The following is a 24,746-nucleotide window of genomic DNA, read 5'->3' as shown; positions in this document are numbered from 1 at the left end:
CAAAACTCAAAAGGCCAACATACAAGATGAACGAATTAACAAAACAGACTGTTTGCCTATATGTTCATTACATTAACTCTGTGAGAAATTAAATCTTTTCTGGTGGAATCTTTCATACACATATAGCAAAAATGCTACAACTTCAATAAATTTAAATACGCTTCCAGAGTCAAGATAATTTAAGGCAAATTGGTTTTAGCCTCTGAATTTGAAGAGCTGAATGAAAAGATGAATAAATTTTGTGGAATTCCAAATTTATTTTAGTAACACAACAGTATCATCTTCAAACTCCTTCATCAGTGTACAATTGTAAATATTACAATTTAAAAACAAGCTACAGTTTTGGAAATCATCCCACAAGATGCCAAAAGTGATGTCTTAATATTTAAATAAACCAGCAACACTTCTGCTAATTATAAGAACAAGATTAATTAATGCTTAAGATGAAGATTTGTGTTCCATAGGTGAATCAATCTTTAGGCTCAGAAAGATGCAGCCTTAGACAGATGTAGTCTTGAAGAATGCTAAAATGTCATACTAGAATTTTAGCAATGAAATCTTTCACCTGCAAAAACACTACTGGCCATTAGTTATTCTCTTGAAGAAATATTTGAAGGACTTTAAATACTCCCCAGGAAAATAATTTGCTATAACTTCTGCCTTCCAGATGTAATTACAAATGAGTTATAAATCAGGATTTGCAAAGTGATACCAAAATTCTGAGCAATATTCTCACAATTTCATTTCATATCCAGGTAAATTCTCATTTTAGGCAGAAACTGAGAGATATTGAAAGGTTTATCAAGCCATAATTTCAACAATGTTAGGAAAAGTATAATAGTCTGTTTCAAAGCCTATGGCAGACAAAAATTTTAGATTAAACAGTTCAGTAAATTGAGTTAATGAACCAGTAATTACTTTCAAAGTATCTCAAATTATTTTCCAAATATTATTTCTGCTAATTGATCACTACAAAGGTTTTATCCAAGAATGCCATATAAAAAAGGAGCCATAGAAGAACAAGAGGGCGTTAAAGGGTAACAATTGCCTTGCAAAAGCAGAATTTACTAGCCCAAACTGGGATTAAGCTAGTTATACATTTAACACCCATCCTCTTGGAATAGTCTGTAGGTGTTTCTAACAAATAAAGATATTAGTTTTAAATCAGATGGGAAAGACTGAGTCTTTTTTGGAACTGACAATTCTAGTACGGTGCTTTGATGCTAAACATAATGCTAAAGCAACATTTTACTTTTTCGGGTTCCTTCTTCCCATTCATTCATCTTGATTACTCAAGTAATCTTTATCCCTTTCAATTGCAGATATAATTCTCACTGTTATGTTGTCCTCAGTGAAAATTTCACAACTTAATTTCAATAGCATATGTTAACATTAACAATTAGCACAACTTCTATGTCCTTTGTCCTTCATTAAAAAATTTTTAATAAAACAGGACATGAAAACGGTGTTTCAAGCTTGTCATAAACCACCCAACTAACTTCCATCCACTTGTGTAAGAAGTCCTAATTCCCACCTTTACAATGGTGGAAATGAAGATTCTGTTATTCAAGAAGTTTTATTGTGTTCAGTATTGGGTTAGATTTCTTGATTTTAAAAGCTGATCTGTCTTTTTTCCTCTTCATTGCCTATATCAATTGTTACAACAACCTTTTGTAATTAAATTTGATGTTATTGGTGCTTTTTCTGGAAAAAGTAGCAAGAAAAGGCATTGTTATATCTGTCTTTTCCTTACTATGGTGTTAACTACAATTTTTCCCAAACATTCTCTTCCTTGAATAATTACATTCGCTTTCTTTCTTCTTTAAGCAGAATTTAATTTATTTAGAAAGAGTTAATTTCTGCTTCTTTCTCCAGTCCTCTGCATACTGTTTGGAGATGTAATGTAAGAGGCTTGTTTTCCAAATTAGCATGGTTTCTGCACTGATGAGTTTAAATTACTTTGATGCATATACCTTTTCATTCTGGACTATATCACACCTCCTGAGGGTTAGTCCACTGCTCATACATGTTTCTAATGGATCTTAGGAGAACTTCCTTCACTACTGATAGGAATTACCGAAATTACATAAAGATGTGCAAAGCCAAATTATGTTAACCAAATGGAAGTATGATTCTGATGTTCTGATTAATATTCTGATGTGGAGGTATACATTTTTAAAGAAAGGACAAGTAAGAAAAACATTTTAAGATATTCAAAGCTTTGAAAATATAAATCCTGATTTTAAAAAATGAAGCTAATAAAAATGAATTATTTTTTGTTAGAAACATTTCCATAGTTTGATTACTTTCTGAAAATTTGTAATTTTTTTTTCAAGTATCATTGCTATTACAGTAGCACATCATTGCATGCCATAAATTTTCACATGGGAGCAGTTCTCCATGCATCCTAAGGATTTTGTTATTTGACCACCAATATCATAAATGAAGAAGCACAGAGTCTAGACATTAATTGATTGTATTAAACCCAATTGGAATTCTCATGAATAGTGTTGCCTGCTTAAGGAGAATGTATAGTGTTAGATCATTATTATTGCTGGTATATTTTCAGTGAGTTAGGAATATATTTAACAGACACTACATATAGCAGTAATGCTAATATTGTTTTTATTATCAATACAGTAAAACTAGAATATTTTACCATTCGAGTTAGGAATATGTGGTAATTCTAATGTGGTAAGCATTTCTATTTCTGTGCTAATGACTTAAAATAGCTTTACATAACTCAGCAAAGTTTTGCCTCTATTTGCAATGATAAGAAATCCATGGTTCTGGTCACATAATAAAAATCACATGGGGATTTGCTATTCTTCAGGCTCAGGTTTTTGTTTTTCACACCAGCAGACTCTGCATTATTTCCCTGATAGTGAGTATCAGAAAGAATAGTGAGTATCCTGAGAATAACACTAATATAATGAAAAAATATAAGTGTGGTAAGGTACAGTGGTGAGCAATTTCAAGGCTTTTCATAAATGGAAAAGTTTGATTCTATTGGTACAAAAAATTACACATTTAAAGATGTCTAAAGTAAAGAACTCACAAAGCTCTTTTATTGCAAAAATTCAAAGCAACAAAAGGTGTTGTATATTTTTTTATTCAAAATGTCATTCTGGGTATTATTTTGAAGATCTTCTCTGCCCTGCTTGAAAGCACACAGCATGGTACTTGAAAACACGCAACCATTATTCTACTATTTCAATAAAATAGTAGATCGTTTTCATCATTTCCACCCCCCAAAGAATCTTACTTAATATCTCTAATTTTAGGTAGAAGCATTGGCATTTATATTTTTTTAAATACCACCCATAAGAGTGTTCTAAGCCACTGATTACTTATTTGCCAAAAAGGATCTGCAGAAATGTGTTGCTTATGTACATATGCATAATTCTAGAAAATATTTTTTTGTTTTCTTTTCAATTTTCTCAGATAATCTAACATGTTTCTTATCCAGACTCACACAGCTATACTTGGGCTTTTCCCAAGAATAAGCAAGAGTAACTATTTGTGTATAAGAACTCGCTTCAGGCAGAAAACTGCTCGTTCCCTGTAAGATGTAATTTATTCCTGCTTTCAAGTTAGTGCACTCTATTTTCTTCTGTGCAGATTGTCAGTTCCAATAGTTAATGCATTACATGGCATCAAGTGCAGTACTTTGACTTTATATCCTGCTTTGTTGTTTACAAAGCCTACAAAGACCAGCTTATAACAAAGATGCCAAGGCAGTAGTCTTATTTTACTGTTTATATTACTAGGTTCTATTTGACATGATTTCATAAAATCATAAATCCATCTGCAACAAAATATATCTGTCTGTGAAAAGCTTACAATGCTATATGATTATTTCTTGGTAATTATGTGAAGTTTAATTTTAATGGTTTTTTTTTCAAAATTCCGTACTATTCCATACCATACATATACAAATACAACCATTAAATATAAGTGCATTGGAAGGTCCACAAAACCCTTTAATTTAATTTGAAGCTACTCTCTGTTTTATCTGACCTAAAACTCACCTCATGGAGTTGAAATATGTATAGTCATGTATCTGTGTACTTACACAATTATAACAGTGACTTGCAATTAACAAATTTTTTCAGTCCAGTGGGTTCTGCATAGAGGACATGGCAAAATATTTAAATAGTGAGCTGAATATTTTAATTCAATTCTGACACGTGTTAGATCACTTTTAAAAATAAGAGTTTATAAATATCTCAGTTAAGTTCATTTGGAATAAATCCACTGAAGAAGATAGGTATAAAGAGACATATCTTCATAATTACATACATATATATATATTACAGGGGAGTTACAGAATTCCTAGACTTGGAATTTAGTATGAACCTCTTCAGCCTTTTACCTGTCATGACAATATATGCAAGAAATAACTCAATGTCCTCCCAGATAAATAGTTAAAAAAGGAGAAACACATTTTTTCAATAGAAAAATGAAGCTAGACCGTGGGTTGTATGCTTCTCTGATCAAAATACATGTTCATTTAGACAAGTAGAAAACCAAAGTTCCTCGTTGAAAATACAAATGGAGTTTTTATTTTCGCAGATAATTTGTAGCTATATGTACAGACAATTGGAAGGTCCACAAGACACTTTAATTTAAATTTTATTAGAGCTTCTAGGAATACAAATACAACTGTATTCTGCACTTGAAATTTCTGAATTCTAAAAAAAATAAATTTTAGAATGGAGAATCTTACAACACCCATTTTAGCATGGAATAAGAAATTTTTAGAAGACATAAATGTCAGAATACTTCCTTGATTATGAAAGTGTGTAATTCTTATAACCTTCATAGAATGAAAATATTATATACAAGTGTAGCATTATTTATTACTATTAGTAAATTGTTTCTAGTTTGCTGCATTATGGAGAAACTGCATGCTGCAACATTAGCTCAGGAATAGGTGATATAATTAAGCTTCTGTCAGATTTCATTATTAAAAACAACCTTATCAAAACTAATTTTTCAGGCAAGAAGGTTTATTTAGAAACTTGTCATGGATTGTGCATAGGGTAAGTCAAAGAATCACAGAACCACTACGTTTGGAAGGCAACGCATTGGGTGGTCTGACCCAAACTTGCTGCTCAGGCAGGGCCAGCTAGAGCACATGGCACAGAATTGTATCCACCAGGACCCCCAAGTCTTTCTCCACAGAGCTCCTTTCCAGATCAGCCCCCAGACTGTGCTGGTCAGTGGGGTTATTCTTCCCCAGGTGCAGGACTGCACTGTCCTTTGTTGAATTTCACACAGTCCTTCTCTGTCCATCTTTCCAGGCTGTCACAGTCTTTCTGAAGGTCTCACAGAACTCAGGCCACTCCTCCCAACTTTGTGTCATCAGTGAACCTGCTGAGGAGACATCTGCCATTTTGTTCAAGTCATTGATGAATAAGTTAAACTATCCTGGGCCCAGTATGGAACTTTGGAGGACACTGCTCGTGACAAACCTCAAACTAGACCCATGTCACTAATTACAGCCCTGCTACTCAGACAGATTCTAATCGACCTATGTCCACTCATCCAGTCAATGGTTCCTGATTTTGTCTATCAGAATTTTGTGAGAGACAGCATCAAAAGCATTGCTGAAGCCAAGGTAGAGAATATCCACTGCTCTTTCCCCATTGATCCAGGTAGTTGTTTCACTGTAGAAGGCAATGTTTGGTCAAGCTTGATTTAACTTTAGTGTATCCATGCTAAATGCCTCTGGTTGCCTTCTTCTCATCCATATGGATACAGATGGCCTTCAGAATGAGATGCTCCATCACCTTTCCAGGGATTGAAGCGGTGCTGACTTTGAAGACCTTTCTGAAGACCAGGGTGAAATTTGCTTTTTTCCAGTCTCCAGGCACCTCTTCTGTTGCCATGACCTTGCAAAGATGACTGTGAGTGACCTTGCTATGGTGTCAAGAAGCTCTTGTGGACACATCCTGCCAGAGCTCATGGGCTTGTGGATGTCAAGTTTGTTTAGGTGTTATCTAACTCAAGCCTCCTTCACCAAGGAAAATTATGTTAGTGAATATTGATGCAAAGAAGGCATTTGATAACTCTGCCTTCTCTGTGTCCCCTGTTACCAGGATTTCTTTCCATTTACTAATGGGCCCACATTATACTTTTGTTTTCCTTCTGTTATTGATGTGTTTTAAGAAACCCTTCTTGTCCTTGACATCCTGGTCAGATTTAATTGCAGATGGGCTTTGGCCTTCCCGATCCCATTTCAACTTTGACAATCTCTATATTCATTCCATGTGGCTTGATGCTTCTTCTAACTTCTGTGCATTTCCTGCTTATGCTTGAGTAATGACAGGAGTTCTTTGTTCATCCATGCAGGTCTCTCTCCCCCTTTGCCTTTGCCTGATTTCTTGCTCATTGACATTAAGCATTATTGGTTTTGCAGGAAGTCAACTTTGGACATCAACCAACTCTCTTGGACCCCATTTCCCTGCCGTGCCTGATTATTCCAAGAAAATCCCTGAAGTGCTCACATCAGCTTTCCTGAAGTCCATGGCTGAAGTCTTGCTCCTCCATTCCTGATATGCAGCTCCAAATTTTCATGGTCACTGCAGCCAAGGCTGCCCCCAGCCTTCACATCTCCAAAAAGGAGATGCTGTTAATCTGAGGTTGAGCAGCTCACCGTTCCCTGTGGGATCCTCTAATACCAGTGACAGGAAATTGTCATCAATGTTTTCAAAGGAACCCCGTAGACTATTTTTGCTTTGCTGTCTTGCTTCTCCAGCAGATGGCCTGGTAGACAGAGTCCCTCACAAGAGCTGGTGCCTTTGACTTGGAGGCTGCTCCAAGCTGCCTGGAGAAAGCCTCATCCTCCTCCTTCACCTGAGCAGGCAGCCAGTAGTAAGCACCCACAGCAGTGTCACCTTTATTAATCCACTCTTTGATCTGAGCCCATAAAATCTCAACTCAGTCATCGTCCACACCAAGACAGAGGTTGGTACATTTCAAGTGTTGTTTCATATAGAGAGCAACTCCACCATGTAGTTAACCAGAAAAATAAATACAATTTCGCTTTTTTTATAATTAGGGTATTTTTTTACTTCTAATAAATCTAATAAAGTAACAATATTTTATTGAATACCAAAACATGCAGGTGAAAATCTTTGTGTATTCAAACAATATTCAGTTAGAAAGAGGCTTTGAAGTAAAGCAATCATTAAATAAGTCTGCTGATTTTTCAATAAAATCCTATAGAGACAAGTAAAGAAATACGAACCTATTTGAGGACTAACTTTTTTTCATGAATAAAATTTGGCCCAAAGATGTATTATTTTTAAAAATGCAAATATTAGTATAATTTAACAAAACAAAAATTAAAACATTAGTAGAGTGTTCTGCTTGTGACATTACAAAACACTGTTGTTTTCAATGAAATTCCCCATTTTGAGACATCAATCCATAATCATCACAATGCTACAGCACAAGCATGACATCTTCCTTATCTCTTCATTTAAAGTGAAGGCAATGTAAGAGGAAATATCAAAAAGAAAAATTAAAAAAAAATCCTCAAATTTATTTGTCCTGAAGTAGAAGAGGCAGATGAGAATGATATTTACACATAGGTGATTAACAGACGTCTGTAATCTTATGCCTGCTGACTTCTAAGTGTGCGTTAAATTCAGTTTCTTTCTGAAATGCAAAAACAAGCTAACAAACAACCCTCAAATTAATATTGAACAAAATATACTTTTGTTCTGTTCTTAGTTTTTTTCTTGCTTGTGTCAGAATCCACTGTGTTAGATGTAATGACCATTGGTAGGGAATAATAAGTCATATATCACAGGAAATCTTTAAGGATGAGTGTTTAATCAGAGTCTCCATGGCAAACAATGAGAAAGAGATAAGAAGCTCATTAGTCTGTAATCATCTTTAGCAACCTTTTGCAGAATTCTGTGTTGGATAATTGTATTAGGCTAAATTAGGAGAGATTCATTTGAAGGGAATCACAAGGGTGCTTTTTATGTGAAAAGTTAGATGTTTCTGATATAAAACATTGAGTCACAGAAGGAACTCTTGAAAATAATTGGTTATTTTTCTTTTATTTGACATAGCAAAAAAATACCTTAACAGCACTTTATGCATTAAGACTTTAAGCCATAATGTTAAGACTTAAATCAAGAATCTGCCACATTCTTAGGTCATATTTCAGTAATTTGTAACCACCACTATTAAAATATGTACCTTGGATTGTTTTTTTTGTTTTGTTTTTGTTCATCAAACTTTTATCCCTTAAATTCCTCACTGCTATTGATTAAAGAATTGTCTTCTTGAAAAAAAAAAAGTTTTCTTTCTGCATGTGTTTCTGCAGTGAATCAAGCCATTGTCTTAATCTTCTTTACGTACATGGAAAAGTTTGAGTCCTTCAGGCTCTAGACAAAATGACAGTTTTGAAACCTAACAGAACTTGTTTCCTCTTTTTCTGAACCCTTTCCAATTTGTTAACTCTATTTTGCCTTTAGAAATGACACTGTGCAGATAATGACCTCTCTAATTATGAGTTTAAAAAAAATGATTTTCATATTCTCATGTAGTTGTCATCCTCTAACAAACTAGTGATGTTCTAACCACAGGGCTACTTTGGGAGTTTATCTTATGAGTACAAATTTACACAATAGATTTTCATCTCCCCTTGGAGCAAAACCAAAATATATCCAAAGATCTCCTGAAAAATGAAGTATCAGAAAGAAGAATGTGTAACTCATTCAAGAATACAGTTTTTTATGCCATTCATTTCAAAACTGGCAGATTGAGAATTTGAGCAATGGAGTCCATTAGACTTTGATGTTGTTGCAAATATGTCTTTTACAAGTCAACATATGCTCATCATATCTTTTGCATTCTCATATCCAGAAACTAAATTTGGATATATGACTTGATTTTATATCCACTTCATTATTACCTAGCAATTTTCAGGGAAGTAGAAGTGGAAGATTCAGAAGTTATAAATATTTTTACTGGAAAATAGTACTATTAAAAATAAGTTGATAATTTTTTCAAGACCATGGATAAACATATTCAATAGCTGTAATCCAAGAACAGGAAATGAAAGTATGGTATTTCCAATGACACTTTTCTCATACATAATTAATGTTTACAGTGCTGTTTAACCATGTTTTAACTAATCTGTATTTATTAGGATGGTAATTTCAGCTGGAATTTTTTTGCAAACTCTGCAAAACTTCATCAATGTTTTAGACAAATATAAAGGTTGAATTTTGTAAAATTAACCTGTGAATCTAGAAACTGATCCCAAGGTTACCTGACATATTGTCTTTGCTTGTGTATAGTAGTGATAGTGCCTTCATTTTATCAGCATAACCTCCTTTTGCTGCCCTGCAAACATTATTCATCTTTAACAATATTTCTCTCAGAAAATAAGATTTACCTGTAATACAGGCTTCCTTACTATGGCTATATTTCTAATAAGAGCCAAGAAAAAGGATTTTACCTACAATACCTGTTAGAATACAAGGGATTTTCTATATATAAATCTTAAAATAATTAAACCTGACTGACAATGAGGTAAGACCCTGTAACTCAATTGTTTTGGCAGTTTCATATTTCTGTTTGCTCAATAACCAAGTTACTACTAGACAATAAGTCAGTTCTTAGAAAGTACTGAGAGATCCCAAATCTATATTCCCATACTTGCAAATACATCGTACGCAGACATTTATGTTCTACTTATTACTAGATTTCTAGTTTTATTACATAATATATATTTTAAAAAGAAATGATAATTATAATTTTAGTAGAATATTCACCTGACAATTGGTAGGTATATATGCTGAGATACATCATATATGTCAGCAAGAGATCAAAATATTCAAAAGAGGAGTTATTTGATCATAGTTTAAACCTTAACTATTAATAGAGAGATTAAAATTTGTTAATACTAACATATATATTCAAGAACATTACTGTAGGATTTCTCTTACCTCTACAGATAGGAACAGGAAAGTCCCACGATGCTGTATTGACAGAGCTGGCTATACAAGTAAGCTGTGGGTGTCCATCCAAAATATATCCAGTTACACAGCTGTACCGGATTTTGTCACCAACATCAAATCTTTGACCGTACAAAATACCTTTTGGTGGAACTCCTGGGTTGCCACAGGAACTACTCTGTAATTCTGGAAAAGATACATATTTATGAATTAAAATGTTTTTATACTTACAATGTTGTGATAAATAAATGTTTCATTTTGTTTAAGAGTATAGAACACAAGGCATATTAGGACAGATAGTGTTTTCTTGGATATTATACAACTCTCAACACTGAAAATCCATTGCTGACTTAGTGTATTTAACATTTCCTTAAGTACCCAAATATCCAAAGGCACATAAAAATAAGCAAGAGATTTTACTCCAGCTATGAGATAGCTTCAGCTAATATGTAATTTTAAAATTAAATTGATACAAAAGAATGATTTGTTTTGTATCAATTACATTTGAAAATCATACGAATACCTGTCATTACATACAAACAGGAAACAAAGCAGTTTGATATATTTCTGAGTTTCAAGTTACACAAATGCAAAACAATAAACAAAATTGTAATACAAACATGAAAGAACATCAGGTTCAAATTGAACAAAATCTGGAAGAAAAATAAAATTAATCATGACAAAAGAAAATTTTTACAAGCATAAGCCTGACCATGATCAGGAATCTGCTTAATGATTTAATAGATTTTAGATAATGAGGAAAATGGATGAGATACTACAGGTAACTAACTTCTCAGCAAAGAATTAGTTAATTTAATAATGTGAAATACCTCAGGTCTGGTAACTTTTATAATACAGAGCTTTACACCACTGAGAGTCCAAAATCACTCATGGCTGCTCTTAGTCTGATCTCTGAGGCCATTAATTAGAGATCAGTTTCAGTAGCTGGCACTCTTTTGACTTCGTACCCTTTTGACTGGTGTTTCAGCATCATAAATAGCTTGATTACAACATTTTCAGTCATTTACTACCAATGCCCTTCAGTTAGTTAATGGACATTAAAACATAGATATTTTGCAAGTGTGAACAAAACATGTTTTATAATCCCATCCTGACCTCTTCAAGGCTTGTGCCAAGTATACTGGCCAGCCTAATGATAATGGGGAAGAGGCAAATCAGATAAACCTGTATTTGGATTCATACCAAATTCCCCTAATCTAAAAAGGAAAATGATGGAAGAAGAGAGGGCTATGTATGTATTGTTTTAATTTCTTTTCCTGAATTCCATGTGACTAAAACATTCTTCAGTAGCCCTGAATTGCTCATGAGTGTGTGCACAACATATTTAAATATCTAAGGTGTTATAGGTTTCAATTAAAAAAAGATATATAAACATTTATTAGAACAATCAGTATGACTCCCAACATTCATTACATTCTCAAACTTCAATGCCCAGAACTACCAAGAACTAGGAAATCCTACTAGATTTGTGATACCAGCCATGAAACAAAACTATGGAACAATTATTAAAAGGCAGAATTCACTATAATCATAAAAACTTTCTCCACATGTCCATACATATATAAGCACTATATATATTATATATATATGTATTTATTTATATATATATAAAATATAAATATATAAAATATATGCTAATAACGAGTTACTTTGCAAGATTTTATTTACCAATCATGTACTGATGTGAATAAGTTAAATATGCATATTAGCTGCTGATGTCATTGCTGCTATTCCCTGCTTTCTCTTACATAATAAACTGTGTCTTTGGATTTGACTTTCATTACCTTGCACAGTGACACAACACAGAAGTAACAAACTAGCCTATCTCACCTTGGGCACTTCAAAGCTCACCTAAAGAGTGATATTCTTATCACTCTTTTACTGAAGTGTTCTGTGCTGAAGCAACACTCCCTTTCCCTCAAATTTGCTTGCAAGCTTTACAGAGAAGGCAATGCTATGGTGTCTCCTGCATATTTGAGCAAAAGAATTTCTTTTAAATCTCTAACAGTTTTCAAGGCTATTCAATTTGTTATTTATCATCACAGCATGTCAAAATGAAGGTAAGAATATCATCCTGTGGATTTTAGTTATCATATGAATCATATTATATTAACTTGAAAACTCGGCCTGTACGCAGTGTTTTCATTTTCAACTTCTCCCAGAAGATGAAGTCTTTCAGAAGCCTGTATCTCTTAGGGCTTTGTAAAAAGGTCACAGAAAGACTCCCTGTCCTTTGAAATAAAAAATATAAAGATTAGCAATGTCACTACCTAAAATTACTTCCTTTACTTTTACTGCTGTCTCACCAAGAGTTACCCACAGAAGGCAATTTATTCTTGTGAAATTACATTATATTTTAAAGCACTAATTAAAAATCACCCTCCTTATAAAATAAAACTAATTTTCCAGTTGCAATACTATATGACTCATCTAAAAGGAATTCTTGGCATTTTTCATTAACTTTTTAACTTTATGATAAAGAGGCCTGGGAGTATGTTACTACTTCTAACCCTTCAATCCATTTTGTTCCTGATTCTAGATAAGAAAGTAGAAAAAAAAATAAATCTTACACTTTTAAGTATATTAATTTCTTCTGTGAGTATTTTCATTTTGAACATCTACAAGTGCCTTATTTGGGGGTGAGAGGGAGATAATTTATCAAAGTTGCTGCATTTGTTTTCTTTGATAGGTAGTATCTATTTTCAAACTGAATGTGACACTGTACTACCAACTCCCCGGCATTTAAAGCTATGGATTGTTACCCTAAGATTGTCATCTGCCAGGGAACACAGGAATTGCCAAATGAGACTGTAATTGGTATTCAGCTCTGCACAGATTCTTGACTTTAGTGACATTTTGATAATAATTGATGATATAAAGGGTGGAAAAGTATTTGCTTTGAAATTTGCCATCTTACAGTTTGGTTGAACTTCTTGTTTATGTAGTCTGAAAATAAGCATAATTGAATTTATTGCACCTTCCCGCTTTTTTTTTCATTTTTGTACATTATTTCTCATCTCCTTTTCAAATCAAGCTGCCCCAGTTGTTTCAATCTCTCTCCAAGCAGGAATTTTCTTTGTCCTAGATTTAATTTTGTAAACAAGGTAGGTATGAACATATTTGTCTTTTTTTTTTCATGTTGAAACATGAAGCTTAAAATATCCTTCAATGCTGTTCAGTAAGTTTCTATTGAATTAATTCTTATTAATGCCACTGTAAATTCTGTTAAAAAGCTGTGGGTAAAATGTATCTGGGAGATTTCTGCTTAGCAGGAGGGGACCCACTCACTTAAAGACTTTAATTAGCAGAAATTCAGCCCCTTTTAGATACCAATTAATAAGATATTAAAATTAAATAACATTAAATATAATTTATTTCTGATTCTTTTTCAAAAAACAAGGCTAGCAGAAATTTAGACTCTCTTTGTCAGCCTTCACTCAAAGGGAAACAAAACCAGGACCAGATACAGAAACTTCAAATTTATTTGCTTTTTATTCAGATTTTCAGTCAGGAATGTGTAGGGTATTTTCTATCATGATATTTATGAAATCAAGAGCAGCATTATCCTCCCTAAAATGTTTAACATTAAATTTATAAACAATGTCTAAATATACAAAACAAGTATTTTCACATATTCCAGTAATAAAGGCATTTGTCATAGCACTGCATTCTATTAAGCTTAGTTATGAGTACTAATGACCTTCACACACTATTTTATTATAAAATTTGGAATATAAATAATTTTACTTTTTTAAAGGGTTGATCCATATATTTTCATCATTTTTGTTGCAGTTGTTGCAATTTACTATGATCCCATTTATCCCAAAATAACGTGAGAAATACTGCCAACATGTATATCTTCATGAGTACTCACTCACTGAAAGATGTATGTAATATCCCAATACAGGCTAACATTTGTTTCTGTAGTAATTTGATATTAAATACTCCTGGTATCCCTACACTCCCAGTTTGAGATCTCCCCCTATGGGAGTGGTACCAGTCCTAAACTGCTCACTGTGTCTATTACCCCAAACAGTAATTCCTCTGCCATGCAAACACGAATATGAACATGTTATTCTAGGGATTACTCCAGCTGTTATTTGGGACAGGACATGCTGGTGTACTGGAAACACTAGAATATGTCTGAACATGGATATCCCTTGGAAATATGTACTTTGGCTTACTGACAGGCAAGAATGCTTTGGTATTGAAGACTCAAAGCTGATTTCAGAAGTGCTGCATGTAGTAAGTGTTCTAAAGATCCCAATTACTGCTACTCCCAGGTGCAGCCTTTGTAAAAATAAGTAGCCTGAAATTACCTGGTCCAAAATTTCATCTATATTGGATCCTATAATAGTTTATTTTAGTTGTCCATTATTTTTCACAGGTTTTGCAAACTAAAAAAGTAACTCAGATACATAGCTTTTAACTTATAATATTTTGCTTAGTTTGCTTACTTTCTATTCTGTCCTCATTCACATTGCTCTGAATATATGAGTAAGCATGGTCTAGATTCAAATATAATAGGGACTAGAAGAACTAACCGATGAATATAGGAATACTGTTGTCTGTCTACACACATATTGAAATATTGAACATGCATGTTTCACTTGAGATTACATAGTAAAGGAAACCACAAGAAAAAATTTGAATAGGCAATATAAGAGCAGTGAAGGAAAAAAATGAAAAACTTAACATTGAAAGATCAATTTAACTGCACAAAAATGTAACATTCAGAGAGTAAAGACACATTATAAATGAATGCTTTCAGATCAGCACAGATATATTAAAACAGTTACTGAATTTTAAAAATTCCCTCCCCCAAAATCCAGGTTTTTGCTTTGTAGAAACTCAACAACAAAAATCATTATCCCTTGATTCCAACAAATCTGTCACCTTAAGATGCAAGTGCAGAATGAAGCGTCACTATTCTGAAATTCAGTTTTGTTTACAACAGCGACAGGAACTGTTTTTCTAACAATCTAAACTTCTCTGAAGTTCTTATTTTAATCTCTGCATTTTTTGTGGATCAGTCAAAAGAAACTGTCGTATTCTGGTGTCTAACTATAAATAGCCAAGCAACAAAAACTATAAGAAGTTTTGGTTGTTTTTTTTTTTTCCCCAAAGAAAAACAACAATTTTTCTTTTCTTGTTCTAATTGTTCTTTCTTGATTTATATATCTGCAGTAGTAACATCACTGAGGGTCTCTACTGTTCACTAAAGATAATACAGCTAATTACATTGCAGTTTCCTGCCTATTTTTCAATGAATTACATAATTTTGCTTTTTTCTTCCCTTTGAGATTATTTTCATGTCAAAAAATTACAGAGGACCCTGTTATGAGGAAACTTTTAATGTATATTTTTTTATACTGAATTTGATTTTGTTTCTAAGTACATTGAAACAAGCACTGGTTTTTTCTTCCTTGCCAGCAAGACAAGAATGTTTCTATTTATAGCATAAAGTCATATGCTATTTTAATAGGGACAAACTTGTTTCAGCATTAAGTTAGAACTGCATTAACATAATTCTTCTGCAAGCAAGGGAACAGAGAGAAGAAGTGCAGAAGAAAACCTCCAGGATATGTAAGGGAAACAAGGGATAATTACAATACTGTAGTCACATTAATACAGTGAGCATGAAAAATGTCCAGGGTTTGCAATATATTCCCTTCACATGCAATACAGTGTTCAGGATATCTGCTTCAATCAGCTGCAGATGCACCACTAGAGGTGAAGGATTATGCAAAAAAACTAAAATTGCAGTTACTAATTTAACCGCAGGGCATCATAAGCAGGGACCAAGTGAAACCAACAGAAAGATGACTACATGCTTCAGTAGATATGGTTAAATCTGAATCTTCCCCATGAGACACACTTCTGAAGCGCTACCTGAAGGGAATGACACGCAGGCAAATACCAGATTGTTAGCAAAGCTATGCAGTTAAAAGCACCAACCACGCTTCCTTGCCTTCACCAAGTTCCACTTGAACAGAGCTCCAGCTGCAGTCAATTCCTGCACAGCTGCTGAGGGCACCAGTTTAATCCTGGGGATGGCTGGAAGGTGGAGGCACATAGTGCATGGACTGAGGGAGACCATTGGAAACAACGGGAAGTTTTGGCCTGGATGTAAAATATCAATGCAAGCAGCACAGAGATTGCTGCATCCACCCTGTTATGAAACTATCTGCCACATGTGAGGGTGGTTCTGCTTCTCAGGTGGATGAAGTTCAGACAGATGCACCCTGCCTATCGTGCAAAGGCAGTGTAGAAATGCCTATGTATGTGTCAAAATGGGATTGTTCTATTTAGACTGCAGTGTTTTCTGAGTACTTTTTTTAATATGGCTGTATTCTGGAGGCAGCTGGAAAGAGGCTGTTGAAATTACAAGAAAAGATTATTTCAGAGCCCAGGACAACTTAAAGTAAAAACGTTCCTAAAATTTATACATTATTGATAATCTTTCTGCAATACATATTTCTTACTAGGACTTTTACAGTTATATAAAACAATTTAATTTTCAATTTCTGAAATATTATGACAACAACTACCTTATTGTATTACCTTTCTTCATTCCATCTTAGCCTCATCTGATTTTACCTTGTGTTAGGTAATAGAAATGTTGCATTGTTACCCACTGGCTGTTCTTACCTGGAGAATCTACAAATTTACAGTAACCAAATATGTAAAAAGATAACTAATTAGAAAAAATCAGTTTAGTCACTGAAGGAGGATGTCACAGCACAAACCAGTTGTGTGGTATTATATAGGCAGCATCTCCACTCAAATTTTACAAACAATAATAGATACCTATGTCAAATAAAAGTTATGATTTTCATATATATGATGTACTAGCATATCTAGTTTCCTACTGAAATTAGGGTTCCATATTTTGTTCCAAAGTACAACAAAAATACTAGCAAGATGCATAGTTTTTATATTCAAGATGATAGAATTTCTGAAATTAGAGAACAAGATAATTTAGCACTTTTAATGTACAAGTACTGGGACTTCTAGAGAAAAAAGAAGAAATAGAAATTCAGTGAGCACTGATAGACATTTCTATTTAACGCATTGGCTCTACAGCTGTTAAAAAGGATAGTCTGAAAATTTTATGTTTTAAATTATTGTGAACTAAAGACTGGTTAACCTTAAAAAGAATGCAGCTTCTCTTCGACTTTCCTGTTGGCAAAGCTCATCTGAACCGACCAGTGTGTAGTCTGAGGATTCAACCACGTGGCTAATCAATCATGCTTCATGTCTGACTTACTAGCCAAGGTTTCCCTGCTACAGGCCTTCTTCACAAATTGTGTCTCAACATGAAGGCAGAACTCATGGTATGTTGAACTTTTCAACTTGTTTTAAAAAAAGAAAGAAAAAGGAAAAAATTAGAAAGCTGTTTCTGCTACTGTGAATTACTCAGAGTTTAAAAGTGCAATTTAAAGCATAAGATGTAGATATGGGATGTCATAGACATGTTGTTGTACAGTGGCATAAAAGGGCACAAAGAAAACCAGTTTTCTTCTGAAGGGAACTTTGACACATGAGAACTGGGCACTAGGTGGCATCTGAAACATTCAGAGCTATTGTATGATCTGGCAGAGTAACAAGCATTTCCTTTTTTATATATCTTAGAGATAAGAGTATTTCAATTTCTCATATTGATTCCATACGCTTTGTATGTATCTGTTGTTGTTTATGTGTGGAATTACTATAGGGAGACACTGTAGTGCCCCATTAGAAATCCAAATGTTTGGGGCAATTGGACGCTTCATTGACCACCTGCTTCTTTTACTCAAAGGCCATGTTGTCTCTTACAGTGAAATTTCAGTCTGGCTTCCACCATTACTTTTGGTATAAAAACCTGTGACAACACTGGTTACAGGAGGCATGTTAACGAATTTAGACTTACATTTCTGTATGTTCTAAATGCTTCTGGTTAAGAAGAAGAAAAAAAGAATAAAATTTGAGAAAGGAAAGATGGCCTTAGTTTTGTGATTTAATTTTCATTTGGAAAGTCTTATGGTTTAGAATTTTCCTTTAGAAGATTAAATCATTGTTCTCTCCCAAATCTGTATCAGAGTTGTTTTTGCAGTACACCATTTCTTGATGGAATTAATGCCATTATTGTATTTGATGGCAAAGGGTCAAAATCAGCTTTATGAGATGTCATGAGGACATTACCCAACTCTTCAGAGGTCTTTTTTAAATTCCATTGTGCATCTCAGGTGGTGGGTAGAGAATTTTGCTCAGTTGGTAGGATATATGGTGGCTGGGCAATGCCTTTGTTGAGCCAATACTCGACAAATTTCTTGAATGTTCTTTTTTTACAAGTCTTTTTTTTAGAAGATACAAACAGTTTATCCTTTTATGTCTCAAGGTCTCAGAACATCAACTGAAATTTAAAGCCCTCACTCCAAGCTTCCATTTAAAGTATTTTTGTAATGCTTCATGGTGCACCAGAATATCTTTCAGGCTTTATATGGCTGTCATACAGTTTATTCACTTGAACACGTTTTATTGCATTATATATCTGTCATTATTATTTATTTCATACTCTGAAGAATGTAAATTGTGATAATGTAGAAAAATTGTGAGCTAATTTTTTTTCATTCTAAAATACATCATGTTACTATTTATCGAATTATTTTTTATCAAAATACAGAAATAAAATCTCCACTCTAGATTAGGATGGAAGTGTAATCTCATTTGCTTACATCAGACTGTATCAAAGATCGTGTATTCAGAATATAGATGAAAACAGTGTTGATGCATTAGGCAGAGAAAATTTATGGCTAAAAGTGTGCAACTAGTAGTAGTAAAGCTCCTTTACTTTGATCATTTTTTTAAGTGTTTATGATACAACTCAGAATTACATCCAAAACCTTGCATAATAAAGTGCTATTCTCAGAGTCATTTTTCTAACACAATCATACATTCAAAGTCTAAAGCAGAAGGCTACTTAATGCAGTCCTATTTACTAGACTCGTCTTTCTGGTCAATGCTTATCTTGGGTGTAATATGAATTTTTCATTAAAAATGTCCAGATGAGAGACCATTAAAAAATGCTAGATCAAGGGTATTTGCATTATTATGCTTTTAATGGTACTCGCCCTGATAATTTTACAGAACTAAAATGCATTATGGCTTATTGACTCCATTTCATAAGGTGAAATAATAGAACATTACCGATCTTGTCCAAATTACTTACATGATGATTACTTAACCAAGAAAGATGGTGTGATTAAATTAATGGATAGCAATGTACATAAACATCTGCCATAGGCCACTCATCAAGACTAACTACAAAATCTTTGAATAACTTATATTCCATAAAAATTTTGTTTTATGAATCAGTGCTGAGATGTGCATCCACAGTATTGTACCTTTCAAAAGTCATATTTCCCTATGAGAGAAAAGGTACATTATACAGCAAACATGAAAAATTTAAAACTGCTTTTCCTATCTATTCCAAATTTACTTTTCATTTTTAGTAAGAATATCTAGATGTCCTTCACTTGAGAAGCATTCAACTCTAATTGTTATTTTATTTCAACATTATGCCATCATTTTCCTGTTGCAAGAGTTAACATTAGTATCACAGAATCAGAGACTGGTTTGGCTGGACCTTAAAGATCATCGAGTTCCAACACCCCTAACAGGGGGAGGGACACCTTCCAGTTGACCAGGTTGCTCAAAACCCCATCCAACCTGGCCATGAGCTCTGCCAAGACTGGGTCATCCATAACTCCTCTGGGTAACCTGTTCCAGTGTCTCACCACCCTCTCAGTAAAGAATTTCTTCATCATGTTGCTGTTCAGCATCCTATTATCACCTTCGTTGCATGGGCTTAGAGAACAGTTCTAAGAGAACATCTCTCAAGTCTCAAAATTTGTGTGCTTTGCCTTATGCTGGAGGCAAGTTCCCAAGTTCCCTGGAACATTTGGAAAAACATTTTCAGAATTCTGAAGCATGGGAGAGTGAAAATAGTGCATTGTTTGATGAAACATGATTTTGTTATGCAGGAGTGGTTTCAAATTCTGAAGAAAGAAAGAACTTTCAAATTGATTTATGTACCAAAATTCTTCCGTAAGCAAGTAACACCTGGCAGAGTGGGCACTGATTTATATAAGCTATTCTTTGGGGATCTCGAGGAAAAGTGGTTGATCAAGACTTTTTTCTTAAGTGGTTAATCAAGACTCTCTTCTTAACAGTCAAAAAGTAAATAACATATCAATGTGAGCAATTCACAACGGTATTGATTCTGAGCTATGGACTATTGTGGTACCATTTTTTCCCCAGACATTTTAATATCAAAAGTGCTATCTGCAGTTTCTAATCTGAGTCTTGCAGGATCAGAGATCAAACAACTTGCTTTGCTTTTCCTTCTTTAAAATAACTGGTTTGAGACACAAGTAATAAAAGGCGTTTAATCTTATTTTATAGATGTAATAATGGAGAGCAACAGCCAAGTAATTAATATGACGTAAGCATGTAAAATTTCTCTCTTCAAAGTCTCCTTTTGTAAATAATATAAGCTAGAATTGACATAGAGAGCCTTCACATTGGCAGCCACAATAAGAACTGCTTTTATTCCTATCCTTCATGTTAGTCTGTGGGTCATTCCTGTCTTGACTAATTTGTTATTGGATTGAATAGAAGTGGTCATAACTTGAGAGGAAAGAAAGGATTATCATTTCTTTAACTCAAGATTTGCATTACCTTCACACTGAACATCTGTATAGGCCACCATTTCTCTGGCTATCTCTACATGACAGGTTAATACGGAAACAGCTGTGACAGTCATGTCTCTGAAATTACTGATATTTCTGTATTGAAAAATGGCTTGAACAACGCCCTGTCAGCTTCTACTTTTAAATACTTTCAATACTCTCTGATTTTATTGAGAAAAAGAAAAATGTTCTAGGAAAAGCCTGCTGCAGTGCTGCACAAATCACTGTTTGACAGAGCTTATGAAGTGTTCGTTGTGGTGCTAACTCATTGAAAGATCATATATCTTACTGAGATCTTTGCAAAACTTCTTTAAAGAGTGACAGATTGGTGTGTTAGAAGAGCTAAACAGCGTCAAAGAAATATATGTTATACAAGTAGGTTGTTAACACAGTGTGAAATGGTGGGGAATACGCAGAAATCTGTCCTCTGCTCTATATCTGACATGCTCAATCACGTGATACAGAGTTCTACATTTATGTGTAAGGAGCAAGAGATTGCCAGTGTCAATTGACAGACAAATATCCCCTATTTTCAGATTAGTTTTCCATTTTTGTTGGACACACACTTACAAACTGATGAACATTTGAGGTTTTTCCTCCTTTTTCCCCTGAAAAATAAAGATGAATGGGAAAAATGAGGAGAAAAATCCATTTTTAAATTTTTTCTTAACAAGTTTAGAAAGATGTGTTTTCATTCAGGAAAAAAAAAACCCTTGTATCAGACATATTTGTAACAATTGAAGTACTTTTGCAATTAACATGGACTTGATTATCAGATCTTATCTGAATTGATGCATTGGCCAGATGTAAACAAAAGTCTATAAGGAAAATTCTAAATATAATTTAAAAAAAAAAAAAAAAAGATTGAGTCAGGTGCAATGAAGTTTACCGATGTCCAGACTTCTTTTTTGTGTCTTAGCACTCTGAATGCTCAGTCCAACATTCTTCTGCAATAAGTTTTTCTGTAATAAGTTTGCTATTTGGGGATAACATCTGGAAATCCTGAAAAACATTTATTATTTATCAATTAATCAAATATTTACTAAAAGACATAGGACACTACATAGACAACACTATAGTGTTAATGGGATTTCTGGAGTATCTACCTTATTTTAAGGAAAATCAAACATAGTTTCATTATAACATATTTTCTTCCCTCTACATATAGTTTAAATCAAGAAAATTGAGTTATTAACTCTTATTATGATAGATCTGAATATATATAAGCTGAAATTTTTTATTATAATTTGAGTCTCTTTTTTTTTTCCCAGTACTTTATTCCATTTAAAATCTCTCACTTCTTTAATGTAATGTTCTGCCTTCTCTTACATTAGCAACTTTTGCACAAAGATACTGGGAATATGCTGAGACATAAGCAAAACCATGTAATCTCAACTGCAATGAGTCTGTGTGTTTCTGCTTTCTTAAGTTATATTTACAAGAGGATTTAAGTATAAAGTCTACAGTTATGGTAGAGTTGACTACTGTTGTAGTCAACAGTGCTGTTTTAAAAAAAGTAACAATATCTAAATTAATCAAATCTACAAATTGGAGATAAATTTTAGATAGCATTTCAAATTTATACTGTGATCTCCCCTCATTCACAGTTTTAATGAGCATTTTTTAATAAAGTTTAGAAAGCTTCACTGGTAACTGGTGCATTAGTTCTGTGACATCAAAAATTGGATTGAGAGTAAAGAATAAAAATTCTTATTTGTTTAAAATATTTCATTTGCTTTTGTGAAATAAAAGATATTTGGAAACAAAGTGATTTAATGAAATCAGCAATTGCAAACTTTCCTTAGCAGGTGTTTCATTGCATTGCTACATTGCTGATATAAGTAATTTTTCAACAAAATTACAATTTATGGGACTATTTAGCTATTAAAATTGTTAAGTTGTTTAGCCGTGTTTGAAAAAAAGCTTAAATATGTGATCAGATATCAAGCTCCAGATGAATAAGGACTTGCTGTACTTGGTGATGAAAATTATTGTGGCCGAATAAAGAAATAAAGCTTTTTGATTGTTGTCTGTAGTTCTATGTATATGTATACTGGGATTGTATTAAGAAACTTATTTAAATTGTAGAGATAATAGAAAATGTTTCAGACATAGTTTTTTCTTGAAAATAGATGGTTGAAGTGTACTTTTGGTTATGCAAAGCCAAACTAGTTTAATATCTTTCCTTGGAAAAGTACTTTAATCTCTCTGCACTGCTTTCTCCTTCAATCTTTACTGAGATCAGTCTGCTCCTGGTGGTACAAAAGGAAAACAATCCCCAGAACACCTCGAGTTTGACTGCAACATCAAATTTTCTTGCTTGCTCTTCCAAAATCAGTGCTGTTTTCAGCATTGTAGTCCTTTGGCTCATAGCCAAAACTCAAGTTCCAAGCATCAGCAGTGTCCAGAAATGCCAGTGATTGTTTACAACTACCACTATTTTCAATTTGTACATGTCAGAGCACCACACAACACTGAAGCGTCCTTTTTCACCACAGCATTTGAATAAGTAATTTTTTTACAAGGGTTTAGAAACAGATGTCAAGGCAACCTCAAATGCAAATCAATTCACATATTGAATTCAAGAAATCAAAATACATCACCTCAGTTCCTGGTGAAATGCTTTCCTAAATGCCATTCATTTCTGATCAATAATGAATCCATCCTATATATTTTAGTCCTAACTAATACCAGATCCATTTGAATGACCTATTGATAATTACATAATCTTCACTTGAAAATGCAATCATTCAATCTTTTAAAAATTTATACACAGTAAAATTCTTTAATTCAGGGGATGATGATTGCTTCCATTTTAAGAAATAGTGTTTTCATTTAAATATCTCCCTACCCTTAACAAGTAATAATTCCACCTGATATGTGGAGCATATAAGAAGATATGTTTCACAACACAAGCCCTCCTTTTGATCATGAACTGTCTAGATTTTTCTTCTTTAAACTCTGTAAGAAGAACAATAAAAACCCCGCTAATTTCTGAAGTAAATCCATAAACCTGTATGCTCATATCAGCCCTTTCTGATATTATTATTTTTGGCTATCTGTTTTCTGTGTCAAAACTACACTGGCCTCAGGTAATTTCAGAGGATTTTAAATCATCTGAGTCAACAGTTTTCAATATATACAGGAGAAAATGGTGGCAAAATTACCAGTGTCTAGAAGGCTCACATAGTGGATTTTTTCCTAAAAGACCTTTCATATTTTAGTTGCTCAAGAATGATTCTGCTTAAAATCCAGTGATTTTATAGCTGGAAACCAAAATTACTGGAAGAAAACTGAAATTTTTATTCAGTTATAAATGTTAGATATTAGGCATGAATTTCATAATTTTCAAAGCAAAAATATATAAAAGGAGAAATTATTTTTAAGATAATGTGGAGCACAAAGAGGCTGTGATTGCCTGGAAAAAAAAAAAAGTACTTTAAAAAAATCTGTCAAAAGAAGCTTATTATTTCATTCCTTCTCATTATGCTGATCATCTTACAGTTTTTGTGAGACAGAGTTTCTTGAACTGCATCCTCCTTCAATCCAAAAGCACCTCCTAACATGAAGAACAGGCAAAGGCCTTGCAGTGTCTCTCGTGTCCTTGGTGTCAGCAGCAGAATCCTTGGGACCAGAGGAGAGGAAGGCCCCTCATCTCACTCTCAGTGTTTGGTCTAACTGAGCTTGAGGAAGCAGTGAGAAGCCTTTGTCATTAAAGTGCAGAAATTTCATTCCAAAGGTTTGAAAATACTTAGTCCTTTCTGGTGACTTTCCATAACCACAGTCTCTGAGACAGTCCCACTGAACTTGGCCTCTACAGTTCTGTGTGATAGCCATAATTAGGCAAGGTAATGAGACACAAAAAGTTTACCTTGTTAAAGTTTCAAGATCTTCTTGAATGTAGAAAATTTACAAAGCTTTTCAAGTTTTTCAGACAGGAAGAAAAAACTTCCTCCCAGAAATTAAGACTTGGAAAATGGGAAAAATTCACTTTAAACATAATGTT

The 24,746-nt window shown here is 33.6% G+C and overlaps 1 protein-coding gene across 3 annotated transcripts in view; it reads right to left on the bottom strand.

The window, feature by feature from the left end:
• The window catches only part of CSMD3 (CUB and Sushi multiple domains 3), a 588,763-nt gene that overhangs the window by 429,930 nt on the left and 134,087 nt on the right, over positions 1-24,746 (bottom strand). For all 3 annotated transcript variants that reach the window (XM_063173375.1, XM_063173384.1, XM_063173392.1), the window contains exon 4: positions 9,978-10,172. In XM_063173375.1, the coding sequence (XP_063029445.1) occupies positions 9,978-10,172 (195 nt within the window). The remainder of the gene's footprint in view (positions 1-9,977; positions 10,173-24,746) is intronic.

Source organism: Melospiza melodia, chromosome 1, assembly GCF_035770615.1.
Source record: "Melospiza melodia melodia isolate bMelMel2 chromosome 1, bMelMel2.pri, whole genome shotgun sequence".
NCBI lineage: Eukaryota > Metazoa > Chordata > Aves > Passeriformes > Passerellidae > Melospiza > Melospiza melodia.
Note: the sequence above shows the minus strand (reverse complement) of the source record. Positions and strands in the feature narration are given on the sequence as shown.